The 19,945-nt window shown below is 35.7% G+C and overlaps 1 protein-coding gene across 11 annotated transcripts in view; it reads left to right on the plus strand.

The window, feature by feature from the left end:
* Window positions 1-19,945, plus strand: part of NBEA (neurobeachin) — a 685,885-nt gene that overhangs the window by 351,292 nt on the left and 314,648 nt on the right. For all 11 annotated transcript variants that reach the window (XM_043576682.1, XM_043576704.1, XM_043576721.1 and 8 more), the window contains one exon: window positions 18,753-18,861. In XM_043576682.1, coding sequence (XP_043432617.1) covers window positions 18,753-18,861 — 109 coding nt within the window. The remainder of the gene's footprint in view (window positions 1-18,752; window positions 18,862-19,945) is intronic.

The raw sequence follows: 19,945 nt of genomic DNA on the forward strand, positions 1-19,945 counted from the left end.
TTTTGTTTGTTTTTTTTTATAAAACTAAACATATTCTAACTGTAGATCCAGCAGTCATTCTCCCTTGTATCTACTCAAAAGAGTTGAAAACATGTTTACATAAAAGCATTCACACAGATATTTCTAGCCTCTTTATGCATAATTGCCAAAATTGGGAAGCAACCAAGATGTCTTTAGTAGATGAAGGGATAAACAGGTACCCGTATATTTATGTGGTACATCCAGACAATGGGATATTTATTTTTTAGTGAAAAAATAAATGAGACAAGAAATGAGCTGTCGAGCCATGAAAAGATATGGAGAAACTTTAATTGCATAATACGAACTGGAAGAAGCAATCTGAAAAGGCTTCATACTATATGATTTCAACTATATGACTATATATGTCTCTAAGGAGAGAGTAAAAAGATTAGTAGTTGCCAGGAGTTAGGGAAGAGGAAGGCATAAATAAATAGGCAGAGCACAGAAGATTTTTAGGCCGGTGAATCTAGTCTGCTTGACACTCTAATAGTGGATACATGTCATTATACATTTGTCAAAACTCATAGAAGCTACAACACCAAGATGTAAACTATGGACCTTAGGTGATAAAGCTGTCTTAATGTAAGTTCATCATTTGTGACAAATGTACCACTCTGGTAGGCAATGGTGGTAATGAAGGAGATATGTGTGTGGGGAGGGGATATTTGGGCACTCTCTGTATCTTCTGCTCAAGGTTGCTGTGAACCTAAAATTACTCTAAAAATAGTCTATAAAAAAAAACCAACAACAGGAGGTTCAAAATAAAAAGTGTATACAACTAGAATGCCAAAGATGGCATTGAGAACTGAGAGATGGTTAGAACATGGCTAGATAAAAGAAGAAAAAAAAAGAGGAATCAAATTCTGGACCAAGGGAATAATTTGATAACAAAGCCTGGAGGCAAGAGATAGTAAGACATGTTGCTGGACAGCTCTTTTTAATCAGCCAAAAGCTAGGTAAGTGCCTGTTGTGTACCAGCCACATAGGCAAGGTCATCGCATCTTGGCAAGGGTGGCCGGCAAGGGTCATGCCATGAAGGGTTTATAAGCTATGCTAAGGGTGCTATGATATAATTAAAGAGAGCTAGTCATAATCTACAGCGTAGCAAGTGGACTCTGGATTGAAACTAATCTGAGATTCAGAAATCTTGTTTAAGATGCTGGTATCATAGACTGACTAATAGTGGCTATGAGGAAGGAAGAAGTGGACACATTTAAAGTATCCTTTGGAAATTAAGTCTAGAGAAATGCTGATAGATTAGATTGTAAGAGGGAAAAGAAGGGATCAAACATCACTTGATTGCTGGCTTTAATAGCTGGATGGTTTATACTGTAAGTATAGTTTACTTGGAACAATAGAGAAGGAAGAATATGGGTTGGGTGGGACATAGTTTCACTTTTGGTTACACTGATTTTATAGCGTCTGTGAAATTTCTGAGTGGAAATGTTGAATAGACATCTTGAATTTGCATCTCCAAAGAGACAGGTAGAATGGGGATTTGGATTTAGGAGTCCTGAGCTTATATGGTAAATGGTAGATAAGGATACAGGTGTGATGCTCGGGGAACCTGTGTGGAAGGAGCAGAGAACATGATGCCATGCTTTTTGCTGCTGTTTCTGCTGGGAATCCTCTTTACCCACAGCTGTACATGATTGGCTGTTTTTTGTCATTTAGGAATCAGCTTAAATGTCACCCCCTCAGAGAGGCTCCCTTAACCATCTTATTGAGTTACCACACTTCCGTCATATGATTTTGTTTTAACATTTAGTAACACCATCTGAAATTATTTTCATTCTTTACGTCCATCTTCTTTACCAAAATGTACTTGGCCTTAAGAATCTGTGTCTTCTTCACTGATATATTCCTGGTTTCTGGAAAAATACCTAGCACATAGTTCACAATCACAAATATTTATTGAAGGAATTAAGAAAAGAATGGTAAGTAGAATGTTTGAGAAGCAATGAGGAGTCAACAAAAGAGTTTTTTTTTAATTTTTATTTATTTTGAGAGAGAGGGAGAGAGAACAAAGAGAGAGAGAGAGAGAGAGAGAGAGAGAGAGAGAGAGAGAGAATCCCAAGTAGGCTCCACACCATCAGCACAGGGCTTGACATGGGGCTTGAACCCATGAACCATGGTATCATGATCTGAGCTGAAACCAAGAGTCTGCCCTTTAACTGCTGAGCCACCCAGGTACCCCAGCAAGAGGGTTTTTAAGTTAGGATGAGAGGGACCACTGGATTCAGTGACAAGATGGTCGTGTTGGTTTCACCCACACATACACCGGTGAGTACCTGTGCGCTAAGGATGCTGCGTAAAGACCCAGGCCCTGCTGTAAGAGAGCTTACAGTCCAGTGGGGACAGCAGTCTTCTAATTACTGATATAATAAATATGCCAGAGTAGAGGGTACTGCGGGAGCAGATAATTAAGGGAATGACTTCTGAGAAAACAGTGACTTAACTAGAGTACTGGGGTCAGGACCTAGGTTGTTTTGAGCTGAGGAGTGAGTGGGATGTGAGCATGGTCAGCAAGTACACACAACTCCAAGGAGTTTGGCCAAGAAGGGGAAAGATAGAGTGGTTGCTGCAGATGGGTTTTTTGGGTAGTGAGGGTATTTTTTGGAAGATCTTTCTTGCCCCTTTTCTCTGAATGTTGGAAATAATATATGACATTTATTATAACTGCTGCAATATAGGCTTTTAAAAGTGGAAGTTTTGTTGTCATTGCTTATATATTTAGAATTATACTGACTCTCACCTTCAGTTTACCTCATTTCTTTTCACTTTAGACCTTTCTCTTTCATAAATTTGAACTTGGGAGTTCCAGATTTTAAGAAAATATCATATATAGGGGCATATGGGTGGCTCCGTCGGTTGAGCATCCAACTTCAGCTCAGGTCATGATTTCACCATTCGTGAGTTCAGGCCCCGCATCAGACTTGCTGCTGTCAGCACGGAGCCCGCTTCCAATCCTCCATCTCCCTCTCTCTCTGCATCTCTCCTGCTTGGGCTGTCTCTCTCAAAAACAAAATAAACATTTAAAAATATGTGTATATTTTTTGAGGAACCTACACACTGTTTTCCAGAGTGGCTGCACCAGTTTGCATTCCCACCAACAGTGCAAGAGGGTTCCTGTTTCATATTTAAAAAAATAATAATAAAATAAAATAAAACAAAATACAATAAAAAATAAAAAACTAAAAAATATAATAAAATAAAATAAAAATGTGTTTATATATCATATTTGGATAGTTAGGATGTAGTTACAGTAAAGACACATTACTCTGTTAGATAAACAGATAAGCTTCGGGACGCCTGGGTGGCGCAGTCGGTTAAGCGTCCGACTTCAGCCAGGTCACGATCTCGCGGTCCGGGAGTTCGAGCCCCGCGTCGGGCTCTGGGCTGATGGCTCAGAGCCTGGAGCCTGTTTCCAATTCTGTGTCTCCCTCTCTCTCTGCCCCTCCCCCGTTCATGCTCTGTCTCTCTCTGTCCCAAAAATAAATAAGCGTTGAAAAAAAAAACTAAAAACAATGTTAAAAAAAAAACAGATAGGCTTCTATTTGTTGAGGCCCTACTATGTGCTAAGCACAAATTAGACTCTTTATACACTCTTCTATCTCATTTGCGCAGACATACGGCATTTTTCTTAACTTTCTCTAATAGTTTAAAATAAAGCATATAAAAAACACTCTCTCTTGGTCGTTAGAATATCAGTCTTTAATTTGTCCTTGTGGGAATGAAGTTAAAAATCTTTAAGTTGAAATTGTTATAAATGTTGATCCTACTTAACAGCTATACCCGTGAATATAATTCATCAATCATAGCCGGAGAAAGCAATTGTGCAGTTGTCTACAATTAACAGGACAAAAACAGTTGATGAATGTGCAGCTGAATTAAAGTACTCCCTAGGACAGACTGAAATTATAAACTGGATCATTTAAAGGAATCTAACAAAGGATCTTTATAATTAAAACAAAGCAAGGTTAATGGGATGTAAAATTGCCTATAATATCTTGGCAATAATAATTGGATTTTAAATTATTAAAATATGAATTGAACTATAAAGCAAATAAAGACTTTTTTTAAATTATGGAATTTGAGTATCCTTTGAAATAAATCATTTGCCTAAAATAAACGTTTATCACTCTTTTGAAAGCATTTAGGATATAATTAATTAGTATGCATACAAAGCAGTGTGTATTTGTAGTTAGTACCGAATTTAACATACGATTCATAAGATTCCAATTTTATTTTGTTCTTTAGAATAGTGAAAAATATATAGCTTACATTTCTTTGGTTTTAAAGAGGAAAAGCATATTGCATCTAAGCATAATTCCTTAGTGATTATATAGCCCCAACTTGAATATCTTCTTTATTTTAACAACTGTTATTTAATAATTAAGCCAATAAGCTTTGGTTTATCTATTCGTTTTGTGTGTTTGATTTGGCAAAAAGTGTATTAAATAAAGAGTAACTTCCAAAACTGTAAGGTAAGAAACTTTTTTTCTTAGAGTTGAGATTCCGGTTTAATTTTGAACCAAGAATCCCTGAAAACTTCTGGAAAACAGAAGCTCCCCACCTAATCTAAACCTTTCTTCTTTACTACTCCGTTATTCATTTTACACATGTGGTAAGTTATTAAATGTGCAAGTTTTGTAAATGAGGTAAAAAAAAATCTTATACTTTTACAAAATTAATTGTATAGATCTTAAACAGTATTGCTAATTTACAGACTTAGCTTTAGACATTGATTATAAATAAAATGTTATTTACCTAAAACTAAGATTAGCAAGTCCTATCTAATAATGGCTAGATTTCAAGGAATAAGAAAATATATTTCAGAATTTGGTTATCATAAATTTTATTTGAATTGCATTTTTAACTATGTTTAAAATATATCTGCGTGTGTGTGTGTATTGAGATTCCTTTTCTTTTATGAGGACGACTTTAAATATACTTTCCTCCTAGAGAGGATTATTTTAATTTTGGTGAGAGTTAAGTAATAATTCATAAAACACTTCTAATTTATATTATTTTTATTAAGACCAAAAAAAAGGCAAGAGTGACAATTTTTTGGTATAGTCATTTATATATCTTATTTCCTGTTGTTTCGTATTTCTTCTAGAGACATTAATTTTTTTGTTGCTCTTCTTAGCTTACTTATTGCAGGCAAATGCCAGTCAAGATTCAGATGATCCATATCTTTATTAGAAAACTTGGATTCAGTTTCTATACCATTCTGATATAACTGGTTTCTATTTTTGACATAACTTGGCAACAGAGGAGCTGAGAATTGGCATTTATAGCTCGTATATTGTTTAAATAAAAGATATGGGTAAAAGTGAGCTAACGTGTTGCCGGAGGGCCTGTGCTAACATAAAGGTGCAATGTGTATGGCCAGTCCAACCATAAGCTAAAGGTGAGAAGTGAGGTGAAGGAATAGAATGAGCAATCCAGGTAAGACCAGAGTAGAGCCATGGCCTGGGCTATAGATTTTAGTCTAGAAGCTCTTCCTAAGGTGCTAGGGAAATAGAAGCATTAAGTATATAGGCTGATTATTTTTCATTTTAGTTACTGTTGTAGAGACCAACGTTTGAAAAACCAGGATACTTCCTTTATAATATGACTATCTTAAAGAGTCACAGTCTGAGATAGAAGAGTAATAAGAAAAAGTCATTTGTTTATATTTGCATATATAAATGTTTGCATATTTTTTTAATTTTTTTTTTCAACGTTTATTTATTTTTGGGACAGAGAGAGACAGAGCATGAAGAGGGGAGGGGCAGAGAGAGAGGGAGACACAGAATCGGAAACAGGCTCCAGGCTCTGAGCCATCAGCCCAGAGCCTGACGCGGGGCTCGAACTCCCAGACCGCGAGATCGTGACCTGGCTGAAGTCGGACACTTAACCGACTGCACCACCCAGGCGCCCCGCATATTTTTTTAAAAAAGCACTACTCCTATTTATGAATCAGACTTCAAAAAAGTCCATTATTCAAGGTCTAGATTTTTTTCATTCCTAGCACAATGTAAGAAAAATAAGACTTAACTTACTTAAGAATAGATTGATGTTAAAATTGTTTAATATTTCTACCAAACATTTAAGGAAAAAAAATGATAAAATTAATTTCAAAGTCTTCCCAAAATAGAAGAGTAGGTAATGCTTTACACTTCATTTTGTGAGATTTCATCACCCTGGTAACAATAACAATTACAAGTAATAAAATTATAGATCAATATCCACCATAAGCATAGGTACAATATTAATATTACCTTTAATAAAAGTTGGCTAATCAAATCCAGGAATACATGAAAAAGATGTATCATAAGCAAGAGGTGTATATTCCAAACATGCAGAGTTGATTTAATATTCAAAAATATCTATGAATGAATTATACAATGTCAGCAGATTAAAAAAGAAAACATATGTATGGACATTTTAATATTCATAAGAAAAACATTTGAAAAATTCCACATATGTTCATAATAAAATTCTCAGTAAACTAGAAATCAAACTCCCTCAATGTAATAAGTGCTATCTATAGAAAATATACAGCGAACATCCTACGTAATGGTGAAAGACTAAATGCTTTCCCTCTAGATCAAAAACACTGCAAGGATGTTCTCACTCACTATTTCTATTCAATATTGGGCTGGAGGTCTTAGCCAGTTCAATTAGGCGAGTAGAACATTCTAAGATGTTTGAAAAAGATAGTGTCATAAGTGAAATTAGCAAAGTCACATGATATGAGGTCAGTATTCAAAAATCAATTATAAAAAAGGATTATAAATACATGCAGCATGCATAAAAAACCAAAAATCTATTACAGTAACATTTAGTTATAATATATGTGAAATATTGGAAGCTTAAATAAAGCAAAACCATTATAATATTATCAAAAACATGAACTACTTATGGTTGTACTTAATAAAATTTGTGAAAGACCTGTGTGATAAAAACTACAAAATATTTCTGTAAAAAAATTAAAAATAAATAAATGCAGAAATATGTATTCATGAATCAGAGGGCCTAACATGGTTAAGATCTTAGTTCTCCCCAAACTGGTCTATAGACTCAAACCTAATCAGAATTCCAGCAGGCTATTAACAAGATAGTTTTTAAATTTCGGTGAAAATACAAAGGACTAACAGTAGCCAACACAAATGAAAAATGAACAGAGTTGGAGGATTGGTGTAAAGATAGAGAGATAGAGCAATGGAATGGAGGAAAGAAGATCTTACAGCTCAATAATAAAAAGACCCAATACAAGTCAGACAAATGATTTGAACAGACACAGTAACAAAGAAGATATACAGATGGGCAATCAGCATGTGAAAAGATACTCCACATCATTATTCATTTGGGAAATTCAATTTTAAATACAGTGAGATAGCATTATGCACATACTGTAATCGATATAATTCAGTAGGTTGTCAATACTAAGCCTTGGTGAGAATGTGGAGCCACTGGAACCTTGTACCTTGCTGGTGGGAGTGCAAAATGGCACATCCACTTGAAAAACAGTTTGTCAGTATCTTACAAGGTTAAACATCCACTTAACCATTTGACCCAATAATTCCAAACTTAGATATTTTCTTGAGAGAAATGAAAATATTGGTCCAAATTAAGACCTGTATGTGAATGTTCATAGCAGCTCTATTTATAATAGCCCAAGATGAAAATAACCCAAATGTCTATCACTAGATAAATGGATAAGCTACTATGTAATGTTATAGGGAATACTACTCAACAATAAAAGGTATAAGCCACAGATATGCACCACACACATGGAACTTAAAAGTATTTTGTGAACCCAGGGGCAACTGCGTGACTCAGTTGTTTAAACATCTGGTTCTTGATTTGGGGTCAGGTCATGATCTCACAGGTTCTTGGGATCGAGCACCACAGGGGGCTCTGCGCCGACAGCGTGGAGCCTGCTCGGGATTCCCTTTCTGTCTGTCTGTCTGTCTGTCTGTCTGTCTCTCTCTCTCAATTAATAGACATTTTTTAAGTATTTTGTGAAGCTAAAGAAGCCAGACAGAAAAAATATGCTCTGTGGTTGCATTTATGGGCATTATGGAAAAAACAGAATTAGAGGGACGGAAAATAGTTCGATCCTTGCTATGGATGGCAGGAGAAAAGCACAAGGGAACATTTTGGGTGATGGAAATGTTGTGGTTGTAGCAGTGGCTACCTAAAATATGCATTTGTCAAAACTCATGAAATTGCATTTAACAAGAATTAACTTTATTATGTGTAAATTATACCTCAATAAACCTCACTTAAAAAAAAAAAAACTACAGTAGTGCTTCATTGCTTATAAAGTTCTGTAACATGACCTGAGAGGCTTTTACTTATCTGGCCTCCCTTGCCTTCCCACACTGACTCAAGCACACTCCATTCACTCCTAAAGCACCCCTATGTCACCTCATATTTCATTGTCCTTTACTACCACGAAGAAGGCTCCCAGCAAATTATTGTTAAGTGAATGAATGCCTAACTCTGCATCCCACTCTCTGGAATGCCCTGGGAGAAGCCATACTAAGCTGATTATTTCCCAAACAAGTCAAACACAATTTGCCTGTTTGTGTGGCTTTGAGCAAGATACTTAATCTCTCTAAGCCTTAGTTTCTTCATCAGTGTAATGGGGCTAATTATGCTTGTCTACTAAGATATCAAATGAGGTAAGAATCAAATGAAACGATACCTATAATGCACTTAGCTTGGTACGTAATCAGTACTCAGTGTCCTGACACATAATAGGGACTCAAGAAATGAGCATTTATTTATTATTATTATTTATTTAAGTGACATTTGAGCTGGATTTTGAAGACTATGGACAGGGGAGGTTGAGGACACTAAAGTACCTTACACATCCCATCCAGAGCACTGATGGGTTTCTGTGTGTTCTCAATATGATAGTGTCACTACTCCCTCATTGACTAAATCACATTTTACGCAGAACACTAATACGCACACAAGTGGAAGGATAGGGTGGTAATCATGACCTAGTCAGAGGCTTCCTAGTATATTGTATCACTAACCAGTGGAAACAGCAAAGATAAAAGCCAAATGTTACTTGTTCTCTCCCTTCTTTTCCAAAAGAAATATATTTTAGATTGCATCATTCTCTAGTTCTTAGAATTCATACTGGTAGACTCAACAATAAGAAGTTGTATTTTTAGCCAAGGGTAAAGCTTTTATTGGGACTTGTAATCATAGTATTTGGGACCCTTTTGCAACCGTTTTCCCTTGGTAAAGGAACCATATCACTGAGGGCACACAGAACTTGGTAAATTAACCAGAGACTCTCCTGGAGTACACATTTTTTCCTGGCATCACTGTGGCCACTGGTGCTGTTATGCCTCATTTGCTTCCAGATTTTTCCCCCAAGTTGTCTTTATACACCATCAATCCATGTTTCTCTACTCCTGTTACTAGAAGTTAAGTAGAATAAAATGGCTTGAAGCAAGCCTTTTCTTTTAGTCACTACTACATCTCTGATCTTGAGCTGGTTTTTCTCACTTCACCAAGTCCTGTTCCATTGCTTTTCAGCCTTGTATTCCCGTTAGCATTGGCTGTCCTTCTCCTGGACATTATAACTTTGAGCCGTTTACTTGCAATCACAAATTTAAGCTAGGAGCTTGACTATTTGGCCCAGGGTTAACCCTAAAAGGAGGGAGTCTTCTGATCAGTATTTTTGAAACTATTTTCTTGGCCCCTTAACAGTATATGAAAGTAATGGGTTGCTGTTGGCATTTTCAAAAATAGGAAATAGTAAATAATAGAAAAAATAATTGGGTATAGGTAAATATTGCTTGCTGAAGTGTTTGCTGTATGGGTGTATAGGGTTATGATATGAAGTGTATTTCTCATAGTTTACTTTGAGACACAGTTTAAAAGTCACGATTCTAAGCTGATTTCCTAGTTTATGTGTCTTAAAACAACTTCAACATGTTCTGCCCTGATAGCAATGTTTTCTAAATCCATATTAAACTATAGGGTGAGTAAAGTATACAAATCCTTCATAGTGGTATTAGCTGGTTTTGCATAGAAGAGTAAATAGCTAAGCAATTAGTCACTGAAGAGACTGGAAAGAAGAAAAGTAGGAGATTTGATAAAAATTGATCTTTGTGGCCTGTGAACAAATGGAAAGTTACTCTCTTTGTATGTGTACCATAAAAGTTGACTTCCTTAATCTAGTGACGAAACTAGTATTAGAATACCTGGAGACTCCTCTTAAGAAGTGACCAACAATGTTGAATTAGTGTATACTCTCTGTAATCTTTCTAATAATATTGTTTCTGAGCTGGTTAATTCAGGGATAGACTTTGGGACTGTACAACTAAATGAAACTAACTAAGCAGGGCCATGCTCCCCACATAAAAAAAGAGAAATGAAGCTTGCTGAGAAATGAAATCCAGACTTTGCCATCTGCACGAACTCAGGACACTGCATGAACTCAGTGGTCCTCCTATGTCAATGTGCATTAGTATCACAGGGATGTTTATTAAACATACAGATGCTAGGGTCTCACCTCAGTCAGACCCGTGCAATCAGAATCTCTCCATGGGAGTTATCCCACCCTTTTTAATATGTTCTGCAAGTGATCAGATCTTCAGTATACACCAAAATTTGAGAACTGTTACACTTCATTCATTCATCTTACGAGCCATGTAAAATTATCACCATCTTTACCCGTAACTGGAAACATAAATATGGTCATGAGCTAAGTCATTTTTTTTCTATCCTGTACTAAGAAGTATAATAACTGTTTAGGTTCATGGTAGATTATAATATATTTTTCTACGAAAAAATTCCACTTTTATGTATTTGAAGTTATAGACTTATATGAAGTTGCAAATAGGTGATAAGAAAATAAATGCTTATCTGTGGATCCTTGTTTTCATCCAACACAATTACTTAATTCCCAAAGCTTTTTCGTAACAGTTAATTAGATGGAGGGTGGGGGCAGAGGTAGGTTTTCAACCAAGGTGAATTCCCTCTCCTCACCCCACTTTGTATCTTTAATGCCTCTCTCTCTTCATATCAAGTCCTTCTATATCAATCTCAAACTCCAAAATTATCCATTAGGCTTTATCTTCCTTCTCTCTAGTTCTCCCCAAGCAAACCCCAGTCCTCCAGTGAATCTGACACAAGTGTAGGTCTGATTATATTTTTATATAATAGGTTTTCATATATTAATTTGATCCAAAGTCATGAATAATTAGTAGATTTTATCCTCTGGGAAAGATTTAGTGTTTTAAGAGAATAACTTGATATTGTATGTATTTTTTTTTTCCTAACAGCAACATAAAGACAGAGATTTTTAAGTCTCTAAGTGTCTGTTTTCCACCTTTCCTTCTTTCGTTGCAATAGAAAGGCTCAGGATAGCCCACTCCAGAGACCCCCCCCCCCCCCACTGTACCCCAGCTTTCTAATCTTTGTATTATATCAGTATATAATTGAGTAAATTGGGTCTTGCTTAAAAAGAATTAAAAAAAGTTTGATTGAGTAGTACAACTCCTACTAATATTCCAAATTCCAAATCTAGATTCAAATATGCAGAATCTCTTTGAAAGTCCCACCACAGCCTGGTGTGGGGGTTCATAGACAAATGTCAAGATGTGCCATTGTTTTTCCTTCTAATGAACATAAAATAACCAGTATATCAACGTGTACCTTTTAGAAAAGTGCAGTACTCTTTGGCAGGGGTAGAGGTAGGGGATAATATATGTCAAACATTTTACAAATATTCTTTTACTTATGCTCCTAACAAATTTTCCCTCCTTAAAGGAAATGTACTTTTGGCTAATGCAGGAGAGTTGGAGTCAGAGATATACTTCTCAAGAACAACATGGTATTTATTCTACTATTTTCATTAAGTGAAGACTGTTGGCACTAAATTAAGAATCAGTAGAGGCCAAAGCTTGTAAACATTTTCCAAAAAAAAAAAAGAAAAAAACAACATTAATTTTAGATTTAAAAATCAGATTATAATTTTTTTAAATAGTCTATTCAAACACTATAGCACAGGAAGCAGTTGAACTTCTCTGACCCAGTCAGACTCCACCTTGCAGTGTCACCAGAATCTCCATGCCTTTCTCTTAAGATTTTGGCACCAAAGGGAATTCTGCTCCTATGCTGTGTGGCCACTCCACTTTCAATCAGTCTGTCTTCTTGGCTAAATAAAAATCTGATCTTACAGTTTGAGCCTGCGTTCTTTCCCACAGTTTATAGAATATCTGAAAGAGTACACCCTCATTTTCTAATCAGGAAACTGAAACACAGACACAAGGAAAATTCTTTGCGCAAATTCATAATGCTGACAAAAGGCGGAACCTTAATATTAACTGCTTTTGTCCCCTCTTCACCTATAGATGATGGAAGACTAATTTTTTCTGACCTCTCATATTGCCTTTTCTGTTGACTTGTTTTCTTTCATCAAATTACAGAGATTATATTGGGGCACCTGGGTGGCTCAATTGGTTAAGCATCCAACTGCAGGTCATGATCTTGCAGTTTGGTTTGTGAATTCGAGCCCCGCGTCAGGCTCTGTACTGACAGTTCAGAGCCTGGAGCCTCCTTCAGATTCTGTGTCTTCCTCTCTATCTGCCCCTCCCCCACTCAGACTCTGTCTCTCTCTCAAAAATAAATAAACATGGATTTTTTTTAATTATAGAGATTATATTTAAAATTCAGGATCTGTTCATCTCAAGTCAAAGACAAATGATTGAATTATAACAAACGACCTAAAATTGGATTCTTCCTAGAATATCAGAACTTGCTCTTCTGATATCTATTCCATTTGGAATAGAATACTTTCTTTTGTCTCCTGACTTCTTTCCTGTATCCATGACAACTCTATCTGCTTTAGAATAGGAATAAATAGGATTGAACAAATTACGTTTTGTTCTGTTTCTTTTGGAAAGTAGACTCACATTAGAAGATGAAGACCACTTCATTCACTTCCTATTTTGTATAGATACTTGAGAAAGAAAATATCCTGTAACAGATACTCCTAAATTATCCAATATTTTTTATTTACCTCATTTTATTTACATTGTGCTAAATGTACCATAGAATTTCCTGGTATTAAGAAACTACCTTAAATTAAATTAAAACTCTACATTAAAATTCTATTTCTTCTTTGCCCCTCCTTCTCATATAACATATTCATGTATTCATTCAGTCATTTATTTATCTAGCCATATATTACTGGTGAGTCTATATTTCATAACAGGTACCTTGTCAATGCATGTTGGCTAGAGATGAATAAGCACTGTACCTCATTTTATGAACATCCCAGTCCTGTTAAAAAGAAAAGAAAGAAAAAGAAACAAAACAATGTGGTTAATATTATAGTGACAGCATCGAGAAATTGGGAGGCCTCTTAGCTTTATTGGGCGCAAGGGTTGGTAGGGTTTACAGGAAGAGATGGCACTTACAAAGGTCCTGAACTATCATTAAAAGATACTATAAAGATTTTTTTCTAGACCATAGAATAAGTATGTTAAAGAGGCAGTAGACAAGGTTAGAAAAGTATACAGTCAACTATATATAGTAAGCTTGACTATTATCTTGTCTATTATAAGTAGGCATTGAAAAAATTTAAGAATAGATAGCACTGATGGACAAATGGAAAATGTATTAGATAGATGGAAGATGGGGGGGCAGAAAAATGAGGGAGCCATTGTAATCCAAATGATAATGATTTATGTGAACTTAAGTAATGGCTTAAATTAAAGCAATGTTAGTGTATGAGTAAAACAGTTTAAAATATATTGAGGTAAAATCGACAAGACTTGGTGACTAGTTTACTGTGGGATGATCTTAAAGCCACATTTCAGTGGATTGGAAAGTGAATAGGGGCGTTTAAGATTATTTCCTGTTGTGATGTTGATCTAGCTCCTAAGATCCAATATTTTGTGTTTGACACAATGTTGATATTTTTGGCCTACCTGCTAAATATAGTCAAATTTCAATGTTAAGCAACTTAAGACTTTGTTCCCTTGTTCAGAATGCTTAACTTTTTCCACACTATGTAAAACTTGTGGTGAAATTGTTCTTAATCTATAAAAAGGAGCATAGGAATTAAAACTCCCCACAAGTCTACATTAATGTTGTCTAAGAAATATATAAATAATAAGTTGATTAATACCCAATATTATACCATGATATCCTAAGGGAATATGTGTATCAGATGTGAAGAAAGAGTTACTTAATTTTCTTAAAATCTTTCATTTCAGGAGTCACCCTCACATAACAAACCCAGACAGATTTGGGTTGTACATTGGTTCTGTTGCTGGAAGTTCCCTGGACTTAAACAAATTGCTTAACTTATTTAATTAGTTATTTATTCTGGTGCTTTCAACTATAAAATGGGACTAATAATGTATCCAACTCATGGTTGTTTGGGGATTACCCAAAATGTATATGAAAAGAACCAAGCATGTGTAAGGTGTTCAATAGAGTTCATTTCTTTCCTTGAAATTTTATTTTTGAGGGGGACATGTGTGGAGAAACCACATAGACAGTTCATATTCAGGAACCATATTGTGAAATAATAATTTTATACAAGAAAAGGAACTACGGGTTACTCAGTGATCTGAGGTTATGTTCTGCAAAGAATACTCACATCCTACATAGGGTGCATGCTTTGAAGCAACATGGGTCTTACAAGTGTTTTAGGAGTTCTCCAGTTCTGCTCCTCCTCCCTATAAACTGTTGTCTCAAAGAGCAAGAATGCTCTGGGAGCACATGCCTAAAGCAGTTGGTATTTTAAGCCTATGACAAGAAATTAAGTAGAGAATCTAGCCTGGAACATTCTGGATAAGCCAAGACCCATGAGAGGCTAATACGGTTCTAGTGATGACTCCTCCTTGATATCACCAGGAATTAAAGGAAGCACTTACCGAAGATAGATCTGTTGTTCCCACTCATTAAGACTAGAAGTGAGATAGGGGCACCTGGGTGGCGCAGTCAGTTAAGCGTCCGACTTCAGCCAGGTCACGATCTCGCGGTCCGTGAGTTCGAGCCCCGCGTCAGGCTCTGGGCTGATGGCTCAGAGCCTGGAGCTTGCTTCCGATTCTGTGTCTCCCTCTCTCTCTGCCCCTCCCCCGTTCACGCTCTGTCTCTCTCTGTCCCAAAAATAAATAAACGTTGAAAAAAAAAATTAAAAAAAAAAAAGACTAGAAGTGAGATTAAAAAAAAAAAGGTCACTAAGTATATGAGAATGAAAACTACTGTATATGAGAATTAACAAGGAAAAAACAACAAACTTGCTATTTAGTTTATACAAAATTAAGTGAGGTTCAATCTGCCCCGTTCTGATTGAACTTGACAATTGAGCAAGAAAAAAATGATAATTCATTTCATTAATGAGCAGTGCAAGTAAAGAATGGCAATCTTGAGAATAGCATTGTTGTTAAAAATCTAAGTAAAAGGGGCACCTGAGCATCTCAGTAAGTTAAACATCTTGTTTGGGTCAAGATCTCGAGGTTCATGAGTTCAAGCTCCACATAGGGCTCTGCACAGACAGTGCAGAGCTGCGTGGGATTCTCTGTCCCTACCTCTCTCTGACCCTCCCCCGCAGCACAAGCTCTTGTTCTCAAAAATAAATACAGTAAAATCTTGGTTTGCAAGCATAATTCATTCTGGAAACATGCGTGTAATCCAAAGCACTCATATATCAAAGTAAATTTCCCCATAAGAAATAATGGGAACTCAGATGATTCATTCCACAACCCAAAAATATTCATATAGAAATGATTACAATACTGTAATATAATATAAAATAATAAAGAAAAAAATATAAAGAAAAAATAAAACATTAACTTGCCCCTACCTTTGAAAATCTTTGTGACTGGTGTGAGAGAGAGGAGGGTTATTGTGTAGGACGACTTTCACTATCACTGATGGAATCACTGCTGTCTATTGGCTCAATGGAATCTTTTTCTGCATAGGGCCATTGTATACACTCACACAGATATTTACCACAGTACAGTTTTAATAAACTCTTGTGATATACTGTATTTAATGTAACTGGCAATAAGGCAACAGAGGAAAGTGTCTATATCTGCAGGCAGCCTGACCTGGAATGAAGCAAAGCATTCTAAGCTTACTCTTACATGGAGCAGCAAGGACTGTCCCTAGATGTTTTGAAGTGACAAAAACTACACTAGTGCCGATTGTGGGCACCTTCCAACATTCTGAATAATCACTGATTTCTGCCAAACACCATGGCCTGAGACCAAACATCTGAGCATGGGACATAATTACCCACAATCCCTCAGCGAGAGAGGGAGAGAGAGAGGTAGAGAAGAACCATTGGTTCAGTTATGATCATGTGACAGTTGGCATCACGTACTACTTGTATTGCAAGACATCACTCATTTATGAAGTTAAAATTTATTAGAAATGTTTGCTCATCTTGCAGAACACTTGTAGAACAAGTTACTCGCAATCCAACGATTTACTCTAAATAAACATTTTTTTAAAAAACTAGGTAGAGAAAAACTGGACCAATGAATGAATGTGAGTGTTAGAACTGAATTTAGAAACAATTTTTTAATGTTTATTTATTTTTGAGAAAGAGAGAGTTGCAGCACGAGCGGGGGAGGGGCAAAGAGAGAGGGAGACACAGAATCTGAAGCAGGCTCCAAGCCATCAGCACAGATCACGATGCGAGGCTTGAACCCACAAACTGCAAGATCGTGACCTGAGCCAAAGTCAGACGTTCAACCAAATGAGCCACCCAGGCACCCCATTAGAACTAAATTTTAAAAGGACAATGGTAAAAGAACAGACATTAATTTGTAAGTTTGCCCTTTAAGAAAAACCGGAAAGACTTGAGTTAACTTCAAATATCCTATGATTATTTTTAACACAGTAATTGCTTACTGCAAAAGAAAAGAATGTAAAAAGACCTAATCCCTGTTCATAATTGGAAAAATGAAAAGAATTAATGTTAGAATGCCCACAATGGAGGAGAGCACTAGTAAACACAGAGGTTTTACTTCAAAAAATATTGTTGGTTAATGAAGATGCAATGCAAATATAAAATTAGGAGAATTATGTTTTTTAATTATGATCTGAAGCAAAGAACTTAATTTTTCTGAACCTTGGTTTCTTATGTTTAAAAATGAAAATAATATGTATCTCCAAGGTTTATTGTGAGAATTGAGTATTGTGTGTAAATTACCTATTTTATTACCTAGCTCTCAATAAGTGGTTTGGTGACAGCTGTTATGATCAATATCTTCTTCCTCCTCCTCTTCTTCTTCTCCTTCTCCTCCTTCTTCTCTTCCTTCGTCATCATCATCATCATGAGCATCATGTGGCTTAAACAAACAACCATTTTTTAATCTCTCATTGTTCTCATTGACTGGGCTCAGCTAAGCTGTTCCTTTGCACCACTCTGTGGAGCTGTCTGGTACTGTAATCACTTGGGAGGCTGGCTCTGGGCTGGGAGTTCAACTAGGCCTGGGAGCCTAACGTCCTCTCTTCTCTTCCTTGAGGCTCTCCACGTAATATGAGCTTCACTCAGCATTGCAGCAGATTCTACAAGACAGGTTTCCAAGAAAGAAAGGCAAAAGCTTCAAGGCATCTTATACCCTAGGCTCAGAAGTTACAACACTTCACTTCTGCTGTATTCTGTTGGTCACAGGAAGTCACCAGGCACATCTAGGGGAGCAGAAACTCTTCATTTTTAAAGAATTATTTTTAAATGTTTATTTACTTTGAGAGAGAGAGAGGGAGGTTGAAAATCCCAAGCAGGCTCCATGCTGTTAGCGCAGAGCCTGATGCCAGGCTTGATCTCATGAACTGAAACCATGAGGTCATGACCTGAGCTGAAATCAAGAGTTGAGTGCTTAACCAACTGAGCCACCCAGATGCCCCAACATTGCTCTTTTCCACGGAGCAATAACAGTATCACACTGCAAAAGAGTATGTGGGATGGGAGATATTGTTGCAACCATCTTTGGAAATAAGCTTTGCTCCATGCTATCAAATAAGTATGAAGAGGCCCCCTGTGCGCTCCCACTTAAGGAAGGATCTTCAGATATATTGCTAAGTGAGAAAAGCCAGGTATAGAAAAGACTGTGTAATATACTAATATTGGTGTAAGGATGTGGAAAAGAACATTTGTATTTTCTTATGTATTTTTAAAAGCCTCTGAAAACATAGCAAGAAACTGTCAACAGCAAGTGCCTGATGAGGTTGGAAATCAGGTCAAGAGGTAATATCGTGAGAGGCTTTTCACTATATGTCTTAAACTTTTTGAAAACAATTTGAATATTCAAATAACTTTGTTAAAAAGTTGAGTGCATAGGTTTCCTAATATATGATTATCTAGCTTTTGTGTGAAAGTTTACCTCCAAGATAGTGAAGTCTATTGTTTTAACCATTTCCTTCAAAGATAGGGCATTCTGTTGTTTTAACCATTTAAAATACTAATAAAAACCTTGATTTTTTTTTGCATTAACTAATTTTATTGAATTAATTGAATCATTCATTCACAAGATACACTATTGAACAGAGCCATTGTTGTAAGTTTTATGGTACATTTCTATATTTCAAATGTCTTTGAATTATAATTTTGACTATGTTAATTTCATAATGTAACAAATTTTATGCATAATTAATATTTCAAATACTGAAATTTGATTATTAAAAATTAGATTAACCAAAGATATTAGGAATAATAATTGCAAAGGTATCTTCCTTTTTAGATTACTATGCCACGCTATGAAGGACCATATAGTTCGTGTTGCAAATGAAGCTGAGTTTATTTTGAACAGACAGAGAGCTGAGGATGTACATAAACATGCAGAGTTTGAGGTAAGGTTTTGGTGGCAGATTAAATTCTGCTTCTCTGTTATAAGTCAGCTGTCTCTGATGGTAACCTTACATAAGTTTTTTTTTTCAGGAAAATTTCATTCAAATAATTTTGGTTCTTTTTTTTTAAAGCTTTAGTAAATACCAAACACAGAGCACTAATTTTCATCTCATTTACAACATGGAGAGATCCCTCTTACCTTGTGCCTAACCCTTTAGTAGACTGAAGTTTTTCTAAAGTACTCTTAAAGGCAAATAAAATTTTAGAATGCAATTACCTTAGTAATTTTTAAACTAGCAGAGTTTATACACTACTAAATGTGGGTTTAACAAGTGGTTATATAAAAATACTCAGTTTTTCCATGTATTCAGTAATTTATTATTTATCAACGTATTCATCTTTAGAGTGGCCAAAGATCATTGCAGTTCATATTTTATTGTTATAATTGATATTTTATTCACAATTGAAGGATTGCTATTATATGATATGCTTGCAGATCTATATGTATAGCTGGGAATATATAATTTAAATTTAAATATGTAATTTTATAATATATAAATATATAAATTTAAATATATAATTTAAAAATCCTCACAAGTCCCGTGACTAAAGAAAAAATTAAGTATCATTTCTATTTTATATGAAAAAACTAAAGTATATTGAAATACTGTATATTCCATGCTAACAGGTTTTATATACAAATATTATTTTTATATTTCTAGCATGTCAAATTATTTACCATTATTTGAATTTCCTCCATTCAGTATCCTGACTTCAGTGTTTTAAATTACAGCAATTACTTCATTCAATTTGCAAAACAAACTTGGTTTCAGAAATAATCAGGTGACTTGGTATTTGGCTTAGGTTGAACTGCCATTGGCCTTGAAAATAATAAATAACCATCCATTTATTTTCCTGATGCCACATGCGAACAAGTGTGGCGTGGCTAGAAATCAGAGCCCAAGATTTCAGTTTTGATGAGGTTTTTATCTCGGTAAACCAGCTCTCTTAGTCATGCGCGTTGTTGCCCTAGGTCTAGTAATCTCTGACCTCGCTGGCTGAAAAGCATGAGACAGAGAAATAGCT

This window comes from Prionailurus bengalensis, chromosome A1, assembly GCF_016509475.1.
Source record: "Prionailurus bengalensis isolate Pbe53 chromosome A1, Fcat_Pben_1.1_paternal_pri, whole genome shotgun sequence".
NCBI lineage: Eukaryota > Metazoa > Chordata > Mammalia > Carnivora > Felidae > Prionailurus > Prionailurus bengalensis.